The sequence below is a fragment of the Camelina sativa genome, chromosome 18 (genome assembly GCF_030686135.1).
Source record: "Camelina sativa cultivar CO46 ecotype springtype chromosome 18, ASM3068613v1".
Taxonomy (NCBI): domain Eukaryota; kingdom Viridiplantae; phylum Streptophyta; class Magnoliopsida; order Brassicales; family Brassicaceae; genus Camelina; species Camelina sativa.
This window is the reverse complement of record NC_141897.1, coordinates 2540113-2558085: the sequence shown is the minus strand read 5'-3', so window position 1 is coordinate 2558085 and position 17973 is coordinate 2540113. Positions and strand designations below refer to the sequence as shown.

Below are 17973 nucleotides of genomic sequence, written 5' to 3'. Positions count from 1 at the left end.
CTTCTCTTGTGTCTGCAGTTTATCATAGTACAGTACACTTCTTCAGAACCACAAGTCTCACAGGATAAGCAAAACAAACACTCCAGACTCCTTTTATTTAAATGTTCACAAACAACAACACTTAAAAGCATACCAGCAAGACATCAATGGGAAATGAGAAAGCAACACACACCAACAACAAAAACAAAAACAAGAAAAGGGAATGAAACAGCGGAAGAAAACTTGGGTAAACTGAGGAACTCTCAGTTCAGACTCAGAGTCTACTTAAGACTTAATCTTTCTTGCGCCAGATTCCGATGCCATCGGTGGGGCAGAAACTAACTTGAGGGCACTGATACTTGTCCAAGAACCCCAGCCTTGGGAAGTACAGTTGTAGGTCCCTCCACTCCACTTTGAGCCTGGGAAGAAATTTCAGACGTAAAACCTTGACTTGGCAAGCCGTTGCCTCCTTTGGTGGTTGCGTTCCAAATCCAGTAAGTTTGGTTCCTCCTTTGATGTAGAGTTTTTCCAGACCACCAAGCATATTGGGTTGAAGCCATGAGGGAAGATCCGAGTTAGGAAAACACTGAAGGTCCAGTTTCTTCAACTTCAGGGGAAGGTGCTCTGGCTCTCTATCCTTCTTTGTAACCTTCTTTACGGGCTGGAGCTCTTGGAATGTCATCTGTCTTAAGAAATTTTTTATTCCGCTATGAGGATCCGCTGGCTTGTGGTCATTAATACCTCCCCACGCCATTTTCAACTTTTCCAGACGGTCGAATTTCTCAATATCCACGAACAGTTTGGATACACTGACATTTTTGTTTATTGAAATACTTAGCTTTCTCAAATTCTTCAAGTGTTCCAGCTCAGCCAGTGTGCAGACCGTCTCCTCATCAGTAGCATCACTGACCACAAAGCCCTTTAGAACCTCCAAGTTATCGAGCCAGGACAGCCTCTTGGGTATGCGGTCTATCATGTAGCAATCTGTAATGTCCAAGTAGGTAAGCGCCTTGAGTGAATCTATCTTGTCTGGAAGTTTCTCAAGATTGTAGCAAGCCCTGAGGTCCAAGATGATCAGATCATGAAGCTTACAGACAGCATCGTCAAGTCTTTCAATTCTTGAGATCCCTTGGAAACTCAGAAGCTTGAGTTTAGTCATATGCTTCAAGTTTTTCATAAGCTCTGCATTCTCTACCTCGATGTGGCGCTTGGCGGTTCTCTCCCATCTTCCTAGATAAAAAACCTTGAGCTCCTTATACGTAGTGGTTGATAGACGATTCAACTTCCTTTTCCCTGATGTTTGATCCTTGGAGAACCACTTGAATGTAAAATCCGGGAACCGCTCAGAAACATTGAAGACGGTTTCAATCTGATCTGCGTATAACATTTTGTTAGCTTTTGCTTCTGGTTGACTTGACGAAGCTTCCACAAGGCAGACCTTGTTCATTTCTGATCTTTTCATGGTTGGCTTCTCCCCTTTTTGATAAATATTAAAAAGTTTCATCTCCATTGAGATCCGAACCAAGGAAGCATGCACAAAAGGGGTCATCTTATAGCTGCTTGGCTCCACTTTTCGTTTGTTTTTAACAGGTTCGATCAACTTCTTGTCCGCAAATTCCTTGAGAACCTTCTTGACAACGTTTTCGGGTTTGTCTTCATCAGCCAGAACCATACCCTTTTTAGGCGGTGTGACTCTATAATTCAGGATGCCTTCCCCGATCCACCAGTACATGAGCATGGTTCGATTGACCTCTTGATTCTCGGGGAACACAGCAAAGGTCAGCAGGTAGATCTTCTTGTCACCATCAAGTTGCTCGAACTTGGTTTGCACATCTCTAAAAACCGCAAGTCTTTTGAGCTCTTCTTCATTTGCATGGATCCCTGGCAAGCAAACAATGGGTTTACCGTGATTATCCCCATTGCCATCGTCAGCATCAAATCCTCTGTTGTTTTTACGCTTGTTGGGCAGCAAAGGTACTTGACACATCAAGTTAAAGATCTTCTTGTTGACCTTCTCCAAATCATTCTTGTTACCTTCGGTCAACTGCTTATTCGTGGAACCCAATTCCACTTGCTTGAGCAGGTTGTTAAGTGGACGGATTTGTCTCTTCACCTCTTCTGCAACCTCTATGTTAAGGTCTTGTAGCTTTGACACGTCCTCTTCAAGAAGACGGAGATTACGTTTCAGCTTAGGAATCGCATGCTCGGATTGTCTCACGCTCGTAAGACCAGTTGTGTCACTTTGTTGTTTTTCCAAACCACCAGTGGTTGGCTGCTGGTTACGACTAGTTCTGGCAGGAGCAGTTTCCGACCTTGACATCCTTTGTTGTTCTGGCTGTGGTGGAAAACGACTGTCCAATTTCTGAACGATTTTAAGAATCTCCTCGATTGATGTTTCTGGTTCATCTCCTGCCTTCTTCCCGACCTCCTCTGCGTTTTGTCCCGTCTCCGTGGCCGGCGCGGTGCTGTCCGAAGCCATGACACACACAACCTGCAAAAATCTTGAAAAAGCGACCAGAAACAAAAATGTTACAACACACAACAACTCAATACATATAGTTTCACAGACGCAAACTCCTAGTTCTCTTAACTTAAGCTATCAAAACGAAATCGAAGAAGCAAAATCAAGGATTCTGGAGAAAAACAGATAAGTCAATCTTGGATCTCCAGAAAAGGTTTTGCCTTTTTCCACAATTGATTAGAAAGGTCAAACCTTTTTTTTTTTTTTTTTTTTTGGTTCTCAGAGAAGAAGGAAGCGATTCGTACCTGTTTCTCCGGAGAAGAAGCGACTCTGCCTCTGGAGGGGTCTTCTCCCCTTTACAACTTCAGTCAATTTGCCAAATAGGCAAATTATGAATGAGACAACTGAGAGAAGAAGGAAAAAAAAGCTCCACAGTTTTATAATTATTATTATTTTTTTTTTTGTGTGTGTGTGTGTGTTTTTTTTTTTTTGTAACAATTATAACCTTTCAACAGATTTTTATTTATTTGTTTGTTTTGTGCAACAAAAATATATGTTTGCTAAATTGATTCAAAAAGCTCTCCATTGCATTTTTATGTATGTAATTAATTTAACAATTTCGGTTTTTTTTTTTTTTTTTGAAACTCTAACAATTCTATTTTTTTTCATACATTTATATCACAATTACATTTAGTCACTGCATATTTTATTTCTCATTATCTGATACTTCATCCGTTTGATATTTTAACAAAATCATTTGTTTTATTTTTAAGTGTTGTTTTATATTTTTAATGCAAAACTTTATTTACAATATAATATATGCTGAAAATCTAATAACAAATGCTCTCTTTTTTTTTTCACTTAAACTCACTTAAATATCCTTTTCTAATAATATTTTTTACTAATACGATAAAAAAATAGTGCTGATGTTGTTTTTCCAAAATTACTAGACGATGCACTACGTTGTCTTGGCTATTCAAGCAGTATAGATTATTCAGCAAACATGAATTATTTAACACGACGTCATTACTACAGCTAAATTAGCTTATAAAACTTTTATATTTTGTTTCCATTGACCCAAATACGAACTATCGAGTTACTCTTTTTTTGGAAACGTTCAATCATAATTCATAAGTAATATCCAATATACATTCGGTCCTACTCCATAAAGACTTTTATTAGCTGATGAAAAAAAAACAAATATGTATAGTTATTATTATGGACCCTACTGAAACATTTCTCAACGATAGAATTTGTCTTTCATCTATATAGTCATTGACTCAACGCTATCTATAAATTATTGGTTCACACTTGTAATTTTATATACGAAGATCCCTCTTAACCACAGTTAAGAACACTATGATATTAAATATATGATACAGAGATACTGTAGTACTGTATGTAAGAGCTATGCTGGCATTTACACATTACATGTCTCGATCATTGTATTTTATTACAGCTCAACTCAAAAAAAAAAAAAAAAAACTAAAAAATACTTTAGAATTCACAGGTCTTTGTCTTCCCTCTCATTGGTCTTTCTTTATTGCACTCCCCCACGTCTTCCCTGAAATTTGAAACTAAAAAGTCATTCATTGTTTTTTTCTTTTTCTTCATATAGTTGTTGTGCCACATTTTAGTTAGTCTGAAGTTGGAGATGAGTAGTTTCATTTATGTATCCAAGCTTTTTCGTTGGCAATTTTATAAATCATTATCTAATTCGTAATATAAATATTAATATATTTAAATGATATTAACAAAATTATCAAATGTTTATTTTTTAAATTTTCATTTAATAATTAATATTAGCAAAATCAAAATCTCCATTAAAAAATGCATGTTACTATTCAAATCATAATCTTGACTTTACATGTGTTTCTATTTCTTTTCAATATGTTTTTTTCTGAAAAGGTTAATAATCCAAAAAAAAAAAATTGTGCAACCTTATCGTAAAACCAAACGTTGGTTTTTATTAGTGGTTAGAATTGATGTTTGTAACTATCAAAAATAGATTATAATCACCATCTTTAACCGTTTTTTCTAAGTATGATATCGCTTTCTCCAAACAATTTATTGATTGGTGATTATTTATTTATTATTTGCAAACGGAGTATTTGGTTGCTCCTAATCAGATTATTAGCCTATAACTTATGGGACTTTTCATTAGAATAATAAATTAATAATTAAAGACCTAATTAAAAGTATTAAAAAAAAGACCAATAAGTTGTTAGAGCTTATTTAAGTACCTTTGTCATTATATAGCTTAGCAAAAAGAGCTATTTGAACCCCAAACAAAAGACAAGCTAATTAAAGTACCCACGTATATTTGATAATTATATCCTTTAATTCGAGTACAAGCTAATTTAACTGTATATACGACATCGACATCCATTTGGATAGCTGATAATAAATGAGTCATATTCTTACCAACTTATTTTGATCGACTATTATTGATTGGAAAGAAAAAATAAATTGACGATCAAGACATGTAAATGCCAGCATGGCTTTTACATTTCAAATAATAAAATAAAACAGTAAGTATCTAGACTCAGTTGCAGCAAAGTTACGTTTTCCCGTCAAAACAGCAAAGTTATGTTTCCCGTCAAACTTGCAAAATCTCGTTTTCCTGCCAAAACCGCAAAATCTTGTTTCCCGCCAAATCTGCAAAATCTCGTTTTCCCGCCAAAACCGCAAAATCTCGTTTTCCCGTAAAAACTGCAAAATCTCGTTTTCCCGCCAAAACCGCAAAATCTCATTTTCCCGCCAAAACCACAAAATCTCGTTTTCACGTAAAAACTGCAAAATCTCATTTTCTCACCAAACTCGCAAAATCTTGTTTTTCCGCCAAAACCGCAAAATCTTGTTTTTCCGCCAAAACCGCAAAATCTTGTTTTTCCGCCAAAACCGCAAAATCTTGTTTTTCCGCCAAAACCGCAAAATTACGTTTTCCCACCAAAACCGCAAAATCTCGTTTTCCGCCAAAACCACAAATCTCTTTTTCCGCCAAACCGCAAAATTACGTTTTTCCGCAAAAAAATGCAAAATTTTATTTTCTCGCCAAATTCGTAAAATCTTGTTTTCCCGCCAAAACTGCAAAATTTGTTTTTCTACCAAAAACGCAAAATCTCATTTTTAAATATTTATTTAATATATGTGAAAATAAGGAAAAAAACATAAGTAAATTTAAACCAGTAAAACATATTCAACATAAAATAAAGGGTTTTTTGGTATTTTACATATATTGTATCCAGATACAGATATCAAATTACAAAATAAACATAATTGAATCGAGATAAAATTTATGGACACATGAACCAATAACACAAACGAACATCATCTAGATGTTGCGTCCAGATACTGCATTTTGATACTGTATCCAGATATTTTGTCTAGTTCACCAAATGAACGGGACCAAAGACTTTTGAGTGCAATCATAAAAAAATGGCAATTGTTATCAAACTTATTCTTGAGATGATTACTAAAAATAAAATTTTAATTAAACTACTCATTCTAATTATTTATATAATTTTTGAATCCTTAAATTGTCAAGTAATAATACTATACGGGGGAACTTCTCTTCATGAATTTTTATAAAAAAAAAAGAAATACACTATAACAAAGTTGATAACATTGAATAATTGCATATTAACATAAATTGCAAATATAATTTTTTAAATAAACTTTTATACTCTTTTATAAACCAAACCGATATATAATTTTCTTCTAATTGTAAAATCTAAATCCTAACCACCTCATTTGTAAATTCAAACCGACATATAATTTCAATCTAATTGTAAAATCTAAACTTTTACCACCTCATTTGTAAATCCAAACCGACATATAATTTCGTTCTAATTGTAAAATTTAAAACCTAACCACCTTATTTGTAAATCTAAACCAACATATAATTTTGTTTTAATTGTAAAATCTAAATTATAATTTTTATTTATAAACTCAAACCAATGTAGAACCTCGTTTAATTACAAAATCTAAACCAAGCTAATATTTATCTTTCTTTAATTAAATATATACAAAATTTGTTTCCTTAATTTGTTTTGCTTTTTAATTTTACTTTAATTTATTTTTTTAAATGAAATTAGATAGAAGATTTTAATATGTTGAGAGAAGAAGAGGTAAATACAAGCGTTCACCTCTAAGAGTAAACCTAAGTATTTTTCTAAATATTTTACCAATGCTTTTGACAAGATCACAATTTAAATTCTTAGAAATGATAACAAGAATATATATTTATTCTTAAAAATTGTTTTTGGTATTTTATAATTTTAAAAATTTACTTAGGAAAAAGTATGAATTTTGTATAGAATATTTTTTTTACAATGATATGAAATAATTATCATTTTAAAACGTTAGTTGGGAAGGACTTTTGAATGCAATAAGAACTCATTGATAATTGTCGTTTAGTCTTGACATGAATATTGAATCATCACCATTATCCATTTATGATAGGCACGTCGACATGTAGTGACAACAAATAATAATCATGTGTTGATTACTTCCAAGATTATATCACTATCTATTAATATTAGTTTAAACTTTAAACCATTATGCGACATCGTCGTACCATTGCGCATGGAAAGCTTGCAGTGCTGTACATTATAGAGTTTTTAAATAAAAATTACACATTAATCACGAGTAACGTGGTTTCTAGCTGTTAAACTTTGCACGACTTTTGACTGGTTAAATATAAGACCAACTCGTTTTAATTTATTCAAGTCTTTTACTAAGTCTCTGCAGCGACCTCCTCTGATCACTTAAACAACAAATAAATCAAAGTAATGACAAAACTAATAGCCAAACAATAAAGAAAGACCCAAAAATCAATGGATTCTTTATTGCAACTTGCAAATAAATCGAAATCTATTCTGGTAATTTGTCTCTTATCTAAGAGGTTCGAAACTCTAGAAATGTACATTATATTTTTCCAACTTTTTAGTTGTCATTTAGATTGTTTCAAACAAACTACAAAAAAATAGATAAATATTATATCATACTCTAATTTGACTACTAAATTTTTTAAAATATTTAATATTTATTCATTTAATAAAAATAAATAAAAATAAGTTCTTATTAAAAATAACATTAAAAACGAATACAAAAAATTAAAATGAAACAAAAATTTAAGCTTAAAACTACAAAACAGAGGGAATCTTATTTATTTATAAAAAGTTTGCTGATAGTACATGTTTTATCTAGTTATGTTTTAAAAAGACATACAGTGAGGTGTTACCAAATTATTTTTATAATTATGTTAAAGTTTTGAATGGTTGTGATTTTTTCAAATAGTTTTTAGAAATATATTTTTTCACTTTTTTCGTGTTCAAAATTTTGAGAATAAATGGATCTCTTAAAAAGGTATAAAGTCTAGATTATAAGAGTGTTTACCAATGTTTAACAAAATCCAAAAATCCCACTTTAGTGAGTTTTTAAAATTTTATTTTATGGAGATTTTTTGTCTTAAAAAAAAAAACAAGAGATTTTTTTCTTTTGTTTTAATTTCTATTTGTTTGTACAAAAAAAAAATCAGAAATTTAAAATCTAAAAACCACTAAAAATATTTTAAACATTCCTGAGTCATCTAAATTATTTTGGGAGAATCCCTTTAGTTATTTTTGATTTATTATTAGGTATTAAATTAAGCAAAAGTGAAAACAAATTGAATCGAATTTTTAACCTGCAATAATATAAATTATCAACTGTAACTGTGTTTAAAAAAAAAAAAAACTTAACAAGATCATTGTTATTCAACGATCACAAAGTTATTAAATTATATATATATATATATATATATATATATATTACTAAAGGAAATTATTGGGAAACTGATGTAAAAGAGAGAGAAAGAAAAAGAGAGATGAAGAGCAAAAGAAAAGGGAGAGATTGAGAGAGGTTTGACTTCGCCTTTGTAGAGAAGGCAAAGGGCTCGCTCCGGCCAACAGAATCTGATCATCATGGCGGTTACGTTTGCTGGTTTGCCAGGTTAGTTAGTGTTTCTTTCCTTCTCCCATCCGAATTAGTGTGTATACATACGGAAAGAACACTGAGATATAGGATTAGTGTTTGGTTTTGAGTTTGTTTGGGTTTTGTCATCAGATGGGGGGAATGATCCAGAATTGCAACATGGGATGAATGATGAGAAACTGCGTAACAACATAGTGGATGTTCTGAAAAGAGATGGTCCTCAGAGAGTTTTGCTGTCTGGTAAAGCTGGGACCGGGAAGACGAGGCTGGCAAATATTGTGGGAGAGCATGTCATCAAGACCGGCTTGTGCTTTCTGACCATCTGCTTGCATCTCAACAGGAAGTTTAAGGATGAATGGTCGCTCTATGAGAACATAGCTTCTCAGCTTTGTGTTTACTCTGATTTTGAAGAGACTGAATTGGATGATAGGGATGAGGACGAGGAGGATGAGAAGGAACTCAACGTTTCTGATTTGAAGAAGAAGATATTTGACGAAATCGTTAAGCAGAGAAAAGACATCGACAAAAAGATCGAGGATGAGAGGTTGGAGGCTGCAAAGGCCGCCAATAAGGATGATGGAAACAAGGCTGCGGGTAAAAAAAAAGATAAAGCAACTGAAGCAGACACGACGCTGCTGCCAGCCGAGGGTGCCAAGAAAGATACGCCGTCTACAGGAAAGCCGTGTATTCTACTGATTCTTGATGACGAAGGAAACCAAACCAGTGAAGAGGTGGTGATGAATACAATGGGGCTTTGGAAGTTTCTTGTTGATGATATCCTTGAAGATGTCAACCGTATCAAGATTCTTGTTACGAAAGGAGGCGAGGAGCCTACAAAGGCTGTTGTTGGTGACGCAAAGAGTGAGAATGGAAGTGAAGGGAAAGACGGAGAAAAGAGTGAGAGTGAAAGTGAAGAACAAGACGAAGCAAAGAGTGAGAGTGAAAGTGGAGAGCAAGAGGAAGCAAAGAGTGAGAATGGAAGTGAAGAGCAAGATGGAGCAAAGAGTGAGAATATAACTGAAGGGCTAGAGGAAGCAGAGAGTGAGAATATAACTGAAGGGCTAGAGAGAGCAAAGAGTGAGAATATAACTGAAATGCTAGAGGGAGCAAAGAGAGACAGCGAAATTGTGCCAGATGAGGGTACTCAGTCACAGGACAAAGATAACAAGGGGGAAAAAAAGGACCAAGCCGCGAAGAACGTACAAGATACAAAGCGTGATGAGGAAAGTGGCCAGACTACTAAAGATGTGTCGCTGGCAGCTAGAAAGTCCTATGACGATCTAATCAATTTCCATACCACGGATGTCTCAGATGAATTACGCAACTCAATCCATGAGACTAACCTGCAGAATTTGTTTATGTTTCTTCTCACAAAAGACTACGTGGAGACTTTTGCAGACTACATATCTAAGATTGTGAGCAAAAGCAAGAATTCGCCAGCTGCAATCGTCGTGCTAGCCAAGTCCCTAAAGTTGATTATTCTAAGCAAAAAATGTTCGAGCACAGGAGATTATACGGAATTAAAAGAAAAGATAGACGAGTTTCTCTCAGCTGATCGGTCTGATTCACCCGATTTATGTTCTGCTTCTGAGAGCGCTGTCAATCCAATCTTGTATCTTGCATATGTGCTGTTGAAAACCTATGATACATCAAAGGGTGCCATCTTGGATTGTTTTTGGCATAGCTTGGACTTCTTTAAGCAATGTGGATGTGTTTACTACCGTGACCTGATCACACAATGGATGCTTGAAGGCTACTTTGATCCTGTTAGGTCAGTCGAAAAGGCGTACCAGGAAGGTCATTCTATCTTGATGGATCTTATAAACCGCGGAATGCTGAAGATACAAGAAAACAATGTGGTGGTGCCAGAGATGGCGATGATCAGTTTAATTGATCCTCGACTTGGAGGCCATTTCGGGAGATCTCGACTTGGATTTTCTAGGGTCTATGGTGGTCACAAGGAAAAAGGGATTGGTAAAATCACCCAGATAGATGATATGATTAAAACCGTGCAAGCAAAGAAAGGAGACAAGGTTACAACGATTCTGGTTGGTGGAGATCGTCTGCGTCGTGAAAATCCTAAAACGTACTTCGAGAATCTGAAAGAGCTTGAAGTACTTGGTCTTTTTGAACCCACACTAGAGCCTCTTATCCCGTCTTTTAAGGATCATCTCAAACTCCTCCGAGTTCTTGTAATCAGGGACTGTGATCTACTGGACAGTATTGAAGAGCTTCAGACTCTTACAAAGCTGAATACTCTTGAAGTTTCTGGTGCTAGCTCCCTGAAGAAAATCACTCCTGATTTCTTCAAGGCATTTCTTGAACTTCAAAGTCTTCACCTCTCTGGGCTTAAGATCACATCTTCCCCTCCCAGCATTTCTGATTTGACGCAACTTCATTGTCTCATCATCAAGGACTGCCATTTATTGGAAGATCTGCCAAACATACAGGAGCTAGTGAATCTTGAGGTTGTTGATGTCTCTGGTGCTCGTGGACTTCAAACTTGTTTCGACAACCAAAAAGGTGACAAGAAAAACAAAAGCAAAAACAAAAACTTTTATCTTCTTAAAAAACTTCAGCTCCTTGACTTCTCGGAGAGCCAAATAGAGCGTCTGCCAATATTCCAGGACTCTGCGGTGGGCAAGAAGCTTCACTTATTGACTAGGCTCTTGTTGCGCAATTGTACCAAATTGAGAAGATTGCCTAGTTTGAAGCCCTTGTCAGGTCTCCAAATTCTTGATCTTTCCGGCACTACGAGCTTAGTGGAAATGCTTGAAGTGTGCTTCGAGGATAAGCCTGAACTCAAAACTCTCAATCTCTCAGGAACTAATCTTAGCGAGTTGGCTACCACCATCGATGAGCTGTCCAGTCTCAATGAACTTCTCCTACAGAATTGCATCAACCTAGATGCTATCCCAAACATCCAGAAACTCAAAAATCTCGAAGTCATTGATGTTTCCGGCAGCAGCAAGCTGGAGAAGATTGAGGGATCATTCGAGGACATGTCCTACCTACGTGAAGTGAACCTGTTTGGAACCAAAGTGGAGACGACACCAGAGTTGCCTAAGGAGACCAAAGTCCATTGTGTAAAGAGTATTACTCTGGCAGATGGAAGGCTTTTTGAAGGTAAGGATTGGGACGAAGTAAGGAGCAAAATGTCAAGTGAGAATCCTAGCTCCTCTGATGCAGCAGTTGTTGCATCCCAAGAAATCTTAGAAGAAGCAAGAGAGATTCAATCAGCTGAACCACGCGCCAGTGATTGTACTGAGATGGGAGATGCCACGCGCAAGGAACGTCTTCTCCAAGTCCCCCTAGGTAGGGCTATATATAAGAAGACACTAACATCACTTGTTGATTCCGAAAGTCCACAGGAAGTCATGGAGATCAGTGAAACTAATAAGCTGGATGATGACGCACTAGCTACGGCTGAGTTTGTGTCTTTTGTGGACTGTACTCCTACAAGGTTCACATCTATCTTTAACAAGACCAAAGTGGTGAAAGGTTGCTGGCTAAGGATGTGCTTTGACATAAAAGACCTTTTCTCTGATGTGACTGAGGAAAATTTGAAATCATTGGAGACTTTGTCCATTACAAATCTTCTATCATTGGAGACAATAAGCTGTGCTGGTAGCTTAGAGAACCTGAAGAACCTAAGCTTAGATTGCTGCCCGAAAATCAAAACGATTTTCTCAGAGATGCCTACCAGCCTAGAAGTCCTGAATATAAAGCATTGTCAGAACCTGGAGAAAGTTGTTGAAGGAGTCGAAGTGTCATCTCACGATCATCTGACAGTGAAACGCGACAATTGCCCAAACTTCGGAGTAAGTTACATCTTTTCTACTCTATCACCTCTCCAATGAACATATAGGACCATCAATGCCTGTCTTTTCTTTTTCTTTTAGTTTTTCATAAGAATAAAAGTTCTAGCAGAAGAGGAAACTTGGGAAGTCCAAGTTGTCAAAAATTAGTTGCATCATATTTTCTCTCCTTTTGCAGGTTGTATCTGCTTGAGTCGTCTTTGCACCAAATCTTGTCTCTTTTCAACTTCATCTTAGCATTTTACACTGCGTGTATTTGCAGGACTACGTTATGGTTGAACATAGTGATGCATCACCACCATAAGAATGAAGATCATCAAAGGAGCTGGAGCAAGATCTACTTCCAAAGTACTAAGCATCATGATCGATCATTTTCATACTTGTTCTGCGTGTGTCAGAAGCTATGCGTGTTGAATAACAACCGGCTTTAAAATATCATCTTACCGGTTTTCTCTTTCTCTACTGTTTTCCTGTTTCTGTTTTAAGATATTTCCTGCAGTAAAATCCCAGGCATAGTGTGTTGTGATCTTGTCTGGGTGAATAAGACCCTTGTTTTGATTGTTTATTCTTTTCTCAAACATTTATATTTATTTCTATTTGAACCATCTTGTGATTCTATGGCTTTACGATAAAGATTTAATTACAATACGCAGGAATGCGTATTTTATTCAGGGTGTATAGACACATTATCTCTACAGATGTTACAAAGAATCTTGCCATTATGCAGCTTCTCTTCACATATTTGGTGATGTAGGTTGCTTCCTCCAGACTCCATTACCATCTGTGGGACAGAACGCGATTTTTGGGCATTTATATTTCTCCAGCAGTGTCATATTTGGAAACAGTGCTTGCAGATCTTTCCACTCAACCTTGAATTCATGCAGATACTTCAGACGCAAGATCTGAACGGGCCATTGGTTTTCTGTAGTTGGAAGAAGTTCATCACTGATTCGGCTAAGTTTTCCTCCTTTGATGGAGAGCTTTGCAAGTTTGTCAAGGTTTTTGGGATTTAACCAACTTGGAGGGTCTTTTTCAGGGAAACATTCTAGCTCCAACTTCTTCAAACTACAAGGAAGTTTAGAGGTATCATCTATTGCTTCATTCTCTTGCCATCCTCCTCCCCATTTCTTGGTTTGGTTTCCAAATGCCTTGAACAGTTTTGCTGTACTTGATGTTGATTTCCTGGATGGTGATGCTGTTTCATGAACCTCTACCCCCATTGCGTTGTCATTTCTCAGATCATCTGGCTTCTTACCAAACTTAATAGTTTTTTGTGACTTCTTAGTCTTTGCTTCTCCATCATCAAGTTTCTTTAAATCATCTCCGTTCTTTGCTCCCTTTCTTTTTTCCTGCACTTTGCTAATTTCTCTGTGATCATCTGCTTTGCTCTGGATTGTGTCTTTTGATTCTTGTGGTGGATTTTTCTTCTCATTTGGTTTTGAGCTCTCTGCTTTTACCTCATTTGTCATCTTACCTTCATCTAGATCAGTGTTCCCTTTGTTTCCATCTCTTTTCTCCTGAACTTTACTGTTTTCATTGTGATCATCCTGGGAAGGACTGGGCTTATTAACTCCTTCAACACCATTGTTTGGTTTTGAACTCTCTGCTTCTACCTCATCATGCTTCGTTTTTTCTTTTGAATCAGCCTTCCCTTTGTCTCCATCTCCTTCCTTTCCCACTTTGGTTTCATCATCTGTCTTGTTCTGGATCATCTCTTTGGATTCTTTTGGTGGACTTGTCTTCTCATCTCCCTCAACAACTTTGTCTGATTTAGATTTAGTTGCTTCTACCTCATCTCGTTTCTTTCCTTCATCTAGATCAGCCTTCCCTTTGTCTCCATCTTTTTCCTTTTCCACTTTGCTTTCATCATCTGGCTTCTTCTGGATCGTCTCTGTTGCCTCTTGGGAAGGACTTGTCTTCATCTCTTCCTCGACAACCTTATCAGATTTTAAACTCTCTGCTTTTTTTGCCATATCATGCTTCTTCCCTTCTTCTAGATCAGCCTCTTCATTTTTGTCACTTCCTTTCTTACTACTAACTTCATCTTCTCGCTTACCCGTTTCTTCTATCTCTTCTTCCTGCACTTGGTCTTGTTCCATCATGTCTTTGAGTTTCTTCTCTGTTTCAAGAACTCCTTGCTTCTCCTTCTCATCTGCTTCATTACTTTCTTCTTCACTCTTTTCTCCTTCTTGGCCATCTTGACGAAATCTAAATCCCCACGAAATTTTCAGACTCTCAAGTTGCTTGAGGCCTGTCAACGACTCCATCAAACTTTCCACCGTGAAAGAATTTTTATTTACAGTTATGCTTAGCTTCCTCAGATTCAGCAGGTGTTTAACTGCACAATCATTTTCATGATCCGACTCACTAATCACAAATCCTTTCAAAACTTGTAATCTTGAGAGCTTTGCAATCCCCTTAGGCATGCGGTCTAGCATATAACACTCTGATACATCCAAGTAAATCAGTTTCTCAAATAAGCCTATATCGCTAGGAAGAACCTCAAGATTGTAGCATGCTTTAAGATCCAATATCACTAACTCGGGGAGTGCACAAATCGAATTTTCGAGCTTTTCTATTCTCGAGATTCCTTGAAAACTTGCAAGCCTCAGATTCTTGAGATACTTCATGTTCTTTTTAAGAAACTCTGTGCTCTCAACTTCAATGTGGCGTTTAGCTGTCCTCTCCCATCTTCCTAAATAAAGCACTCTAAGTGAATTCATTAAGGGAAACCACTTGAATGTGAAATCAGGGTACCGTTCAGATGAATTGAAAACTGTCTTCAGGTTTTGTGGTTTCATTGCAGATGCTTTTGCCTCTCTTAGCAACGAGGAACCTTTTACTAGGCAGACCTTTTCTTTTAATGATTTTTCCATGACAAGCTTCCCTTTGTGGCTGTAGAGTTCAAACAGATGTACAGATTTGGCTAAGTATATAACTGCTGAATGCACATGAGGCTCCATCCTATAACTACGTGGTATTAGTTTCCTCTCGTCTTGGACCGGCTCAACTAATCTTTTTCTTGAGAATTCATCAAGAACTCTGGTTACTGAGTTTTCAAAATCATCACAGTTGATGAAACCTTCTCCGATCCACCAATACATCAACATTGTCCTTTCAACCTCTTTGTCTTCAGGGAACACGGCGAAGGACAGCAAGCAGAGCTTCTGAGGGAAGTCAAGTCCTTCAAATTTCTCCACAACTTCTTCAAAAGCTGAAGAACATTTGAAATCTTCTTCAGCAATGTGGAGGCCAGGCAAGTATATGTCATTCCCGGTCTCATTGATCTCATCATTTTCCTCAGCGGTTTGAGAATCTGTGATGCTTGTCCCTCTGGATGATTGTTTGTGGAGCAATGATGGGATCTGACACTTGAGTGTGAAGACTTTTCTTCTGATTTCTTTGAGATCGTGAGAGCGGGACCTGATTGAATCCGTCTTCTGTAGTATTGCTCTTAACTTAGCTGAACGAAGATCAAGCTCCAACGACTTGCTCATATTGGTTTGAAACTCAGTCAAGTTCCTAAATGCTGTTATCATCTGAAGAATGTCACTCTGCAGTTTCCGGATAGCGAGGTCTGCATCTTCTTGATCTTCATCAATGTTTCGCATCATTCTTCTGCTTCCACCTTGACTGCCTCCACTGTCGCTTGCATGGTTTGAAGCCTCTTTCTTCATCTTACCAATTTTTTTAACTCTTTCTCTGACCCGAACCCACCAAGATTGTCTCTTATCCTCACTTATTTCGCTTAGTTGTTCATTTTTGTTACTAGTAGCTTTCTTGGGTGCAGGAGGTATATCACTTAGCTGAGTCTGTAACTCAGATAGGAATTTGATAATCTTATCGATGTTACATTCTTGCTGTGTCATGATCAGAATGGTAACTGCGTTTGATGTGTAGAGTCAGTACCTGTTCTTCTAAAGCGAGACAAAAGAGAGAGTCAATGGAGTTAGTTTAACTTGACAACTGCACACCTAAGAGTTAATGTGTCAGCCATGTGACTATTTGAAGTACCAAACCAAAGGTCTCAATGCAAACATTATGTCAGGAAATAGTGACAAATTAACCCGATGAAGCGAACCAAAATGAAGACTGTCCTTATACAAACTATTATGAAATGAATAATAAAGTTCAGATCTCATTCAAGCATAAGAAAATGATGAAAAATTAATCGGACAAAGCAAAACTAAGACTGTACATGTTAGTAACCATTACGAAAAAGACTAGAGAAAGTTGCATATGGTGTTTATATAAAGAAACAAGGCTTCATGATCCTAAGTTATGGTCTACATATACAATATTATATTTTTCCTATGCAAAACTCGAATTTGGTTACTTAATCATTTTGCAGGTGAAAAGAGTGTAATGTTTCCAACAATCAAAACATACTTTATAATATTAATAAACAAACCAAATAAATTAATTTAAAAAAGCTTTAATTTCCGAGAAGAACAGGCAAAAAAACATCGTACCTTTGCTTATATAAAAGTCTGTCTACGGAAAAGATGTCATTCAGTATTTTATCAACACCTTGTGAGCAATCCTTTGTTTCTGATTAAAAAAAGAACTCTTCCTTTTTTTTTATATAACATGTAGAAAACTTCTCATAGACAGCAAACAAAGACAGAGGAAAAGCATCCAAATACACACTGTTCTTTGCTTTCTCATTAGGCCAAGAAATAGAATTATGGGAGAAGAAAAGTCTCCGCGTGGAAAAAAAGAGAAGAAGCAAAGTATTGATGTCCATGTGAAACACATGAACCTTAAAAAGCTTCCATGGATTCATCGTTACACCAAAACTTAACCTATCTCATCGACTTCGAACCAATTAATTTCTCCTAAATTCCCACTTTTTTTCCCCGAAACCCTAAGTTAATCTAATACCCTAAATTATTCCTTGTAAGACAAGATTCAAGAATATAAGCCTTAGTGGATTAGTCCGTTTGTAAACTGGATGGACAACAATGAATGTCTTGTAGGCCGGGTTGTCAATTCAAAAAGGGAATAATAATCTTATATAATCGAAGTTCGTATTATAATCTCATTCAACTTTAGTTGAAATTGTACATAATCGTTGTATAGTAGAAACATAGTATAAGCAAACTATATATTGGATCACCAAAATCAAATTAGCAAAATACTACTTTCATTTACATAAAATGCACATACATAGTACTTTTCCAGCTTTTTTGCGGTTGGGTTCAGTATGGGCTCCGGCTAGGTTGTAACTTTTAGACTCCATCATCATTTGTTGTTGTGACCTCTTCCAGTTTCCATTACTACCCGTGGGACAGAATGTGACTTTTGGACATTGATACTTCTTGAACAGTATCATTTGTGGAAACCGAGCTTGCAAATCTCTCCACTCAACTACGAAATTATGAAGCTTCAAACGCAAGATCTTAACGGGCCAGTTGTATTCTGCAGTTGAAGGGTCGTCACTGAATCTGTTAAGCTTCCTCCTTCGATGCAGAGCTTTTCAAGATTGCCAAGATGTATGGGATTTAACTGTGAACATGAACACACTAAGAACACGTTCTCCTTATGTTATAAGAACATGTTCTCCTTATGATATAAGAACGTGTTCTTCTTAGGATATAAGAACATGTTCTTCTTACGATTATAAAATATATATTCTAGTAGTTTCCTTATATAGATTTCATTGTATCCCTATAAATAGTTTGTAACTACGTAGGTCATTATTATTCAAGGAATGAGAATATCTCCTTATCTCTATTC

At 36.3% G+C, this 17973-nt stretch overlaps 3 protein-coding genes across 6 annotated transcripts; 1 reads left to right on the top strand and 2 right to left on the bottom strand.

Moving 5' to 3' along the window:
* Positions 1–65: 65 nt before the first annotated feature.
* On the bottom strand, positions 66–3007 carry LOC104760356 (disease resistance RPP13-like protein 4). Its single transcript, XM_010483266.3, has 2 exons — positions 2746–3007; positions 66–2480 (listed from the first exon to the last, which is right to left on the bottom strand). The coding sequence occupies exon 2, from the start codon at positions 2456–2458 to the stop codon at positions 272–274; it is 2187 nt and encodes a 728-aa protein (XP_010481568.2). The 5' UTR covers positions 2459–2480; positions 2746–3007; the 3' UTR covers positions 66–271.
* Positions 3008–8214: 5207 nt separating this feature from the next.
* Positions 8215–12839, top strand: LOC104760354 (putative disease resistance protein At5g45510). Of its 2 annotated transcripts, none has more exons than XM_010483262.2 (3): positions 8215–8434; positions 8549–12237; positions 12497–12839. In XM_010483262.2, exons 1-3 carry the CDS (start codon positions 8407–8409, stop codon positions 12536–12538), a joined length of 3759 nt encoding a protein of 1252 aa, XP_010481564.2. In that variant the 5' UTR covers positions 8215–8406; the 3' UTR covers positions 12539–12839. The 2 variants fall into 2 exon arrangements, with proteins under 2 accessions (XP_010481564.2, XP_019095699.2); XM_019240154.2 differs by having other exon boundaries at positions 12413–12839.
* Positions 12796–16890, bottom strand: LOC104760355 (uncharacterized). Of its 3 annotated transcripts, none has more exons than XM_010483263.3 (2): positions 16707–16890; positions 12796–16151 (listed from the first exon to the last, which is right to left on the bottom strand). In XM_010483263.3, exon 2 carries the CDS (start codon positions 16101–16103, stop codon positions 12969–12971), a length of 3135 nt encoding a protein of 1044 aa, XP_010481565.2. In that variant the 5' UTR covers positions 16104–16151; positions 16707–16890; the 3' UTR covers positions 12796–12968. The 3 variants fall into 3 exon arrangements, with proteins under 3 accessions (XP_010481565.2, XP_010481566.2, XP_010481567.2); XM_010483264.3 differs by having other exon boundaries at positions 12796–16143; XM_010483265.3 differs by having other exon boundaries at positions 12796–16148; positions 16707–16807.
* Between the last annotated feature and the right edge of the window lie 1083 nt (positions 16891–17973).

Coding starts and splice junctions, on each gene's coding strand:
- LOC104760354 (XM_010483262.2), top strand. CDS start 8,407: ATGGCGGTTACGTTTGCTGGTTTGCCAG. Junction 8,435..8,548: donor TACGTTTGCTGGTTTGCCAG/GTTAGTTAGTGT, acceptor TTTTGTCATCAG/ATGGGGGGAATGATCCAGAA. Junction 12,238..12,496: donor ACAATTGCCCAAACTTCGGA/GTAAGTTACATC, acceptor GTGTATTTGCAG/GACTACGTTATGGTTGAACA.
- LOC104760355 (XM_010483263.3), bottom strand. CDS start 16,103: ATGACACAGCAAGAATGTAACATCGATAAGATTATCAAATTCCTATCT.
- LOC104760356 (XM_010483266.3), bottom strand. CDS start 2,458: ATGGCTTCGGACAGCACCGCGCCGGCCACGGAGACGGGACAAAACGCA.